We start from the raw sequence: 8,516 nt of genomic DNA, 5'->3' as shown, positions 1-8,516 counted from the left end.
GTCTTTGGATTTTAGAAAAAAAGTATTGATCTATGTGTATATTCAAAGTATTATAGAAAGATTATCATTTTAGTTCAATATGAAGCTGATATTTTCCTTGCAACTTATGATCTTAGTCTACTACATGAGACTAAGAAGTTTTTTCAAAGAACTTTGAAATGAAAGATATGAGTGAGACAATTAATGGTGATGTAATATAAATATTTTGTAATAGGGCACAATGGTTGTTATATTTGTCTCATAAAGCAATATCGATAAAGTGTTTGAGAGATTAAGAAAACATCTCAAGTTCCAATAAGAAAGGAGACAAATTTAGTCCTATGCACTGTTCAAAGAATGATTTGGAACAAAATGATTGAATATTCAAATTTAAATTTTTCTGGTTGTTGATACAGGAAAGTGAACATTTAGTTATGTGTATCTTTTCGTTAGGGTTGATATAATGGAAGAGTGTGAAACAGTATGCTATCGTTGGATCTACAATGAATGCTGAATTTGTGGGATGCTTTGAGGCCACACTTTAGACAAATTGACTGGGAAACTTCATTTCAGAACTTTGACTAGTCGACATTATTGCCATGTCGCTGAAAACTTATTATCATAATCCGTAACAGTCTTCTCTAAACATAAGTATTGTAAGGGTGTTAAATAATGGAATAGAAATATATTTTTTCGTTAAAGAAGACATTCCAAAACATATATTGCAATTGAATAAATAAACATAAATCACGGCCTAATGCAAAAGGAATGAAAACAATGCTCTACACTGAAATTTCTTAATCGCGTAGAATATTGCAATTTAGAAATAGTGCAATCGGAGAATACGAGAAATCAACTTACGCTTTCTTCAATTGATTTGTTTCAAACAACTGGAAAAAAGACAACCAGTAGATCAACACTACAAATTAAACCAAGTCAATCACACAACATTGCCAAAATTTTGGGAACTCAACTATGGAAGTAACGAATAGTTCAAGGAGCATCAAAGCCGCTAGGGTTTCATTAGTATGAGCAAACCTTCATAATACAAATGTTATTCAAATAATATATAGTAAAATAGTATACAATAAAATACACACCTTGAGAGCGTACTATAATAATGGTTTTATGTTTCCAGTTTGCGTATAATAATATGAGCGCCATATTGTGGCTGAAGAGTAATCATCGAGGATGGAGCATGAGCATAGGTCGGTGAAAGTTCAAATGAGAAATGTTGCAAAATCAATGTCATTGCCATTTTTGCTTCCATTAGAGAAAAGTTTTGTCCAATGCAAATTCGAGGACCCCATCCAAATGGAAAAAATGAAACTCTTCCATTTGTTGCTTTGGAAATTCCTCCAAAAAATCTTTCAGGATTGAACATTTTAGCATCATCACCCCATAGTTCGCAGTCATGGTGAATCAAAAGAATTGGTAAGAAAATCTCCACTCCAGCAGGTAGTGTTAGATTTCCAAGTTTCACATCTTTCTCAACATTTCGAGCAAGGCCAATTACGGGAGGGTATAACCTAAGAACCTCATACAAAATCATGGTGACCTATCACAAAAAGATTAATGTTACATGTTAAGGCCAAGCAACAAAAAAGTCTCGATAAACAACAAAACCAGTTTGTCTTGAGGCTTATAGTGAATACAAGATTAGTGTTAGAATTTCCGGACAAAAGATGCAACTCTTGATTAAAATTCTACGAAAATGAAACTCATATCATGAGTGTGAAGATAATAAAACAATACTTACGATCTTTAGGTTATTTAGCCCATCAAAATCTGGTTTTCTGTTGCCAAAGACATGTAACACTTCCTCCCTTGCACGGGTTTGCCAATCAGGGTACCTACTCAATAATATCATTGTCCAAACAAGCAAAACCGAAGTAGTCTCTTGACCTGCAAAGTGGAACAACTTGCATTCCTCGACTACATCATCAAGACTCATTCCCACATCCTTGTTGTTTTCATTTTCGTCAATTTCCTTGCGATTTGACTCAAGAAGAATGCTCAATAAGTCATTCCTAGTGGGCTCACCTGCCTTTAATGCTTTTTCCCTCTTGTTAATCATATCTTTAAGCGAAGAGGTTATTTCTTTGTCGATTTTATTCATCTTTCTATGGACAATTGTAGGCAAAAACCTACAAACAAAAATGTTGAAATAATGACGGAAATTAGAGACCGGAGAATTGTTATACTTAGTAATAAAAGAAAGGAAGTCCAGAGTTCTCTTACATCCATAAAGGGATGATAGATTTCGTTACAACTTTCACTATAAGTTCAGCTTGCTCTCTTTGAAGTTGAAATATTCTTTTTCCTTCTTCATAGCTACTTCCAAATGCGGTTCGAGAAATAGCATCACTTGCCAAATTTTGCAGGGAAGGCCATATATCTATTTCACATGATCCATCTGAAGACAACATTTTCTCCCATTTGTTAATCAAATCATTGCAACTTGTGAAGAAAGCCGGGGTCATAATCTGTTGTATATTCATAAGGAAATGACTTAAGACTTCAAATTTCCAGTCAAATTCATATAAACTAACTTATAATCTATAACTTGATATATCACTAACCTTCAACTTTTCTAAATGGAAAGCAGGGTTGATTAGCTTTCTATGCTTGCTCCACTTTTCTCCCTCATAATTAGCAAGTGCATTAGCTAGTAACTTGAAAATCTTGTAATTAGGCTTTGGGAATTCAGACATCTTGTTCAACACATCTTTTATTTGCTCAGGTTCTGTCAAAGTCACCCTTGGTTTTATTCCAAACCAAATATAAGAATTCTTCCCTGCATACAATAAATAACCCTATAAGACAATTATTTATATTTTTGTTATTCTAGGAAAGCTACTTAAAATGGTGGTGTTAAGTTCTATTTTTTATTATTTTATTTTATGAGAATTTCTTCAATCCAGCCATAAACTCCACTGGGATTCCATAATCTAAGAAGAATAATGAGCCAATTAATAATGAAAACATTAGTATGAATTTACAACTATGATTTTACAAGTTTTTTAATAAGAATTTTTTTAGTGACAATATTAGTATGACTGATGTCCACTTGACAAGGATGACAAACAAATCGAGAAAAGATCAAAAAATTTGAAGTATATTTATTTACATGTTTAGAGCATATAGGGATTAATTGATTTAATTGTTCGCATGCGTCACAAGAAAAAGAATCTTTTACATTATCAATGATTCAAAACAAAGTTATAACTAAATGAATGATTTTTGTTGTAAAAAAAAAAACACTAAATGAATGATTTTGATCTATGAAGCTCAAATACTCTAAAACGTAGACGTACTTGTATCACAGATACGTATTGGATACAGATACTCCACGAATACTCGCGGATACGTACCCACGAAGTATCGGAGTTAATTATTTTAATTTTTAAAAAATATTTTATCGGATACATATATGATAATCCACAAATACACAAAGGTCCTTATAAGATTTTTCACTTATACGTATCCCAGAAAAGATACAATGTTGTAAAAATTCATTAGAGATGTGTATTGTTCACTTTTAGATATACATCATTAGAATTGTTTCTCGATGAACCACTTAAATTTATACTTCTTGTGGATGAATGTAATGAGAGAGATGTGATTCAGTTAATCAACATTAGATAAAATTTGTATTGAATTCTTTTAATGATGTTTCTCTCGATATCCCAACATATGAAAATATAATATGGTTTATAAGAAAACTTGGCTTTTTTTTATTTTGATCACCTGTATTATTTTTTTAAAATTGCAACTTTTATAATAATATAATAATAAAGAGTAATTAATACTTATTTTCTTCATGTAATTTACACACATATGAGTTTTAATATAATAATTTTGTCAACGTATTTTAGCCGTATCGTATTCTAAATTTTAAAAAATCGTGTATCCACGTACCCGTATCGTATCGTACCTTGCACCGTATCCGTACCCAAGCTTCATAGAAATTGATTGATGTCAACTCAAATGGTTAACCTTCATCCACCTAGGGCCCCGTTTGAATTAGCTTATTTTAGAGCTTATATATAACAACTTATGCAAATAAATGTTATGCATTATTTATAAAACTTTTAAGGTTGTTTACGAAAGAACAATTTAGGAAGATACAATTTTCGTTAGTGAAAGCTTATAAATTAAAACAAAAGCTTATTTATTTACATAATCTATTTTTCATAAGCTCAAAATAAGTTCAATCCAAACAAGGCGTTTTTGTTGATGAATAATGTAGTTTTAACCATTTTTTAATATATAATTTCTTTTTTGGTTTTATCGGTTAGGTAATTTTATTCGAAACATCTCAAATTAAATTTGAGTATCCTCTCTTCATTGATATTCGATCATTTGTTATCTACATATATTGGACGTTTAACCCCTTCAACTAAACCCGAAAAATAGTGTAAAAACATAAGTCTAAGAATGTCGAGAAAGATTACTATAAAAAAAGATAAGGGTTAGGAAGATATTTACAGCACAAACAAAAATTATGAACCTATTTAAAATTATGTGACATTAGAAAGATGGCATGTTATTGCACTTAGGATTAAGGTTGAGCAAAGAACAAACATACCATGAATTTTAACACTATGTTGGATGTAGGGAATTACACGTGGTGTTATATCATCGGAGAGATTCATGGATTTTGATTTGGCTTCTTTTTCCATCTTAAAAAGATCTTTTATGTCCCCAAGCAAAATCCTATATGAATTTCCTTGAAAGCCTTGTTCTCTTAAGAGCTTCTCTAGCTTCTTTGGCCTCAGCCACAACAAACTCAACACCTTCCATGCCCATATCAAACCAAGTGTTACAATGATGAGAATTATCCCAGAAACCCATTCCATTCTCAGTTTGTAATTGGTGAAGTAGAAAGAGAATGTAACAATGAAACAAAAGGAAATGCAAGTGAGTACATGTGAAGTAAGAACCATAGATTTTATAGAATCTATCTTATCCTTTTGTTCTTTTCGGTCCAGCTTTGTATTTTTGCAGTGAACAAGAATTAGATAAATCCTCTTTGTATTTTTTGATATATATAGGCTTAAATGTAATTCTGATCCCCCTATTTTTAAAATTGTTAACTTTTGATATCCCATTTTCTAAAACTAGCATTTTAATACCCTAGTTTAAAAGTCAACAAAAAAAATTGATTTTCTTCCTATAAGAATGATGTGACATGCTCGTTACTGATGTAGATCTTACATGAAAATGTCGACATGATACATCATTTGGCACCTCATTTCCATGTCATTTTAATTAAAAATTATATATTAAAATATCAAAAAATGGTCATAAAGATTGGATTGAAAAGGGAATTCTTGTTATCATTTGATTCCAAGAATCATCTTCTTCTTTGATTGCTCCAATTGTGTTTCATTTGTGTTCTAATTTTTCTCTGATCGTACAAAAGGTTGCGAGAAGTTGGCCCATAATTTTTTAGTGGTGGAGACGACAATAAATTGAGAGGGTGTGAAAAACACTAAAAGACTCAATGATAAAAGAAACCCTAAAAGATGTTATCTATGTTTTTCTCTTCAATGTGAAAACGTTTGATACCATGTATGTGAAAAAATTGAATGATTTAAAGTACAATTTTATGGTGATATAAGTGTCTTCAATGTGATCAATATGATGTAAGTATGTATGAATGAGAAACTTAGTGTTGATGAAAGATGAAATTAATCAAGGTCGAGTGAGTTTCCTCAACTGTGATTCTCTTTTCACCAAGAACTTGTCCCTTAAGTGTCGGTTTCCTAATTGCTATAATAGAGCATTACGTTCGATTATTTTATGGGTTTTGAGCTACTCACTAGGAAATGCATAAACAAATGCAAAAGGATAAATGGATAAATTTGCAAACTAAGCTTGTTTGGTTGATTGAATTTGTTAATTTAAAATGTACGAACATAATATTTACAGAGTAACTACTACTTATTAACCAATCACTGTGGACAACAGTGCGTACTCTCTATTCAGCTAAAATATGTGGGTGTTGTGTAATTACTTCCTTCACAGTGGGATCGTGGGCCCGACCTTTGGATACAACTTCCTCACTTTGGCACGACCCATTTACAAGTTTTTTTTTGTGTATATGTAGCTCTACTTTATATCATATCACATTCCTCATTTCCTCAGAATGGTTACTGGCGATGAGAGCATAAATCGTTGGTAAATCCAAGCTTAAAGCAATCACTAAAATGTTGTCCAAATAATTGTTAAATTTTCAGCCACACTACAACGAATCATATTTATTGATATTACAATTTAATTATGAACTATGACTCACTTTATTTAACTATGAACTACATTTACCAAAATGGTTGTAACATTAAATTTAAATCGAACAGAAACCGCGTAATTATAAGTATTTATTCCAAAAAAACTAGGGTGCAATAACAATTCAAAAAACTTGATTGTACCCCTATTAATTCCAATTCATCAAATGCACCCATGCAACTAACACGTACAAATTACTAACATTGATTAAATGATTGGGTTTTGATATCATTAATATTGATGTGGGTTGGAGGCATTTTTTGCAGTTTGGAAATTTTATTTAGTCTAAAAAAAGTGTGAAAGATATACATTTAATTTGGCTAGCCATAGTTTGGAGCATTTAGGGTTTGAGGACAACATTATATCTAGGGGAGAGTTTGTTAATATTTAAAGTTTAGTTGAGTAAATTAAGTTCATTCCGTGGTCATGGTTTATCGAAAAAGTAGACAAGAACCCTATTGCTTTGTATTTTCTAATTGGTGTAATAAACCTTTGACATATCTATAAGGCATATAAGGATTGTATCTTTTTGAATCGTAAGGGTATGAGTACCACTCATACACCATATAAAAATAAAATTGGCAAACTAATATATAGTAAAGATGAGAAGAAAGACTCACCAAAATTTCACCACAAATTTCAACCATTGTTTTCAAATGTCTCCCAAGATTTTTAATTGTAGGCAATAGGCATGGAAAACAAGGATTTTTAGGGTCTCAAAAAACAAATCTTTATGATTACAAATAATGAAGCCAATCTTTATGACTTCAATGTTGGATGTGGAAACCAAAATCTTTTGCACAATCATTTTAAAAAATTTAAAATATTTTATACTTAGACTATCAATCTTAACCCCATCCCTTAAGTGTTTGATCAAGCACCCACGTTGGGTAAGAGTTCATAAAGCCTAATGGGCGATTAAGGGAAATTGTAGTTGTAAAATGATAATTCTTCAATTCCAAAACCCTATAAATAATGAAAGAATATAATGGAAAATCAAGGGCTTTTCGAGATATCCTAAAACGAATTTAATTTTTTTGGTAATTTCTGGATTCAAGTTCCATTGCAACTTTTACTACCCTAGTTTCTTCATCCAGAATTAGGGGTGGGAATAGGTCGGGTCGAGCTAGACTATGCTTAAATAGGTCGAGCCTAGTTGAAAAAACTAAAACTTAAGCCTGACCTATTAGCTTGTCAAATGCTTTATTTTAAGTATGACCTTACCTTTTTAATAGTCATGACAAACCTATTAACCTGTCTAAAAGCCTAATTTTTATTAACAATTTTAAATATAATATTTGAAATATTTATAAAAAGGATAATAAACATAATTTTCTGAAGAGTTTAATGGTTGAAAGTTGACGGTTCAAAACAAGTCGATAAACTTTTTTAAAAGGCTAATAAGTAATTTTTTTTATTGAAAGTCAATAAAATTTTGTAAAGCATGTACATCCCAATTTCCCCCCACTTTATTAGCACGCGCGCATATATATATATATATATATATATATATATACACACAAATCCATTTTGTAGAGCTAACACATCCATATTGTAGAGGCTAATACGCGTGTATTATAAAATGTATTTTATAGAGGCTAATATGCGTATATTATATAATGTAGTATATATAATTACACATATATGGGCCGACCTGATAGGTTTAGTAGCTTTTCTATAAGCCTTATCCTAGCCTATTTAAATTAATGAGCTTTTTAAAAGCTTGAGTCTAACTTATTTAATATACGAATTAGGCCGAGCCGAGCTTTAAGTAGGCCGGATCATAGACCCCTGACGAACGGTTTGACCTATTCCCACACCTATCCATAATACAAGATCCCTTGTTGTGTAACTCTAAGACAAATATTGAATGCTACGTTTTTTCGAAGGAATTATGTGATAAAATACTTTGAATTACATTTTAAGATAGGTTATTCATATTAATTTTTCATTTAAAACTTTCCTTAAAAATTTCTTTGTTCAAAAAATTTAGCAAACATATATTACACTTTAAAAATTAATTTTAAAATAAGCTATAACAAACGGGCCCATATTTTCTTATAAAAATATTATTTTTGTCATTTTCAAGTGTTTGTTTAAGTAGGATATTTAAAAAAACCAATTCAAAAAAAAAAAAAATTACTCTAAAATTAAAAAGCTACGAGGATTAGCTTTTTCCAAAAACTATTATTTTATTTTATATTTAAATAAAGGAGTTAACACATAAACTAGCTGACAATAGT

The 8,516-nt window shown here is 30.8% G+C and overlaps 1 protein-coding gene across 1 annotated transcript; it reads right to left on the bottom strand.

Annotated features, from left to right (window-relative positions):
• Nucleotides 1-966: 966 nt before the first annotated feature.
• LOC25487123 (cytochrome P450 72A68-like) lies at nucleotides 967-4,993 on the bottom strand. The gene is made up of 5 exons (XM_013608980.3): nucleotides 4,571-4,993; nucleotides 2,562-2,776; nucleotides 2,221-2,465; nucleotides 1,739-2,126; nucleotides 967-1,537 (listed from the first exon to the last, which is right to left on the bottom strand). Exons 1-5 carry the CDS (start codon nucleotides 4,926-4,928, stop codon nucleotides 1,106-1,108), a joined length of 1,638 nt encoding a protein of 545 aa, XP_013464434.2. The 5' UTR covers nucleotides 4,929-4,993; the 3' UTR covers nucleotides 967-1,105.
• Between the last annotated feature and the right edge of the window lie 3,523 nt (nucleotides 4,994-8,516).

The sequence above is a fragment of the Medicago truncatula genome, chromosome 2 (genome assembly GCF_003473485.1).
Source record: "Medicago truncatula cultivar Jemalong A17 chromosome 2, MtrunA17r5.0-ANR, whole genome shotgun sequence".
Classification (NCBI taxonomy): Eukaryota; Viridiplantae; Streptophyta; class Magnoliopsida; order Fabales; family Fabaceae; genus Medicago; species Medicago truncatula.
The sequence above is the reverse complement of the archived record's forward strand: the minus strand, read 5'-3'. Positions and strand labels throughout refer to the sequence as shown.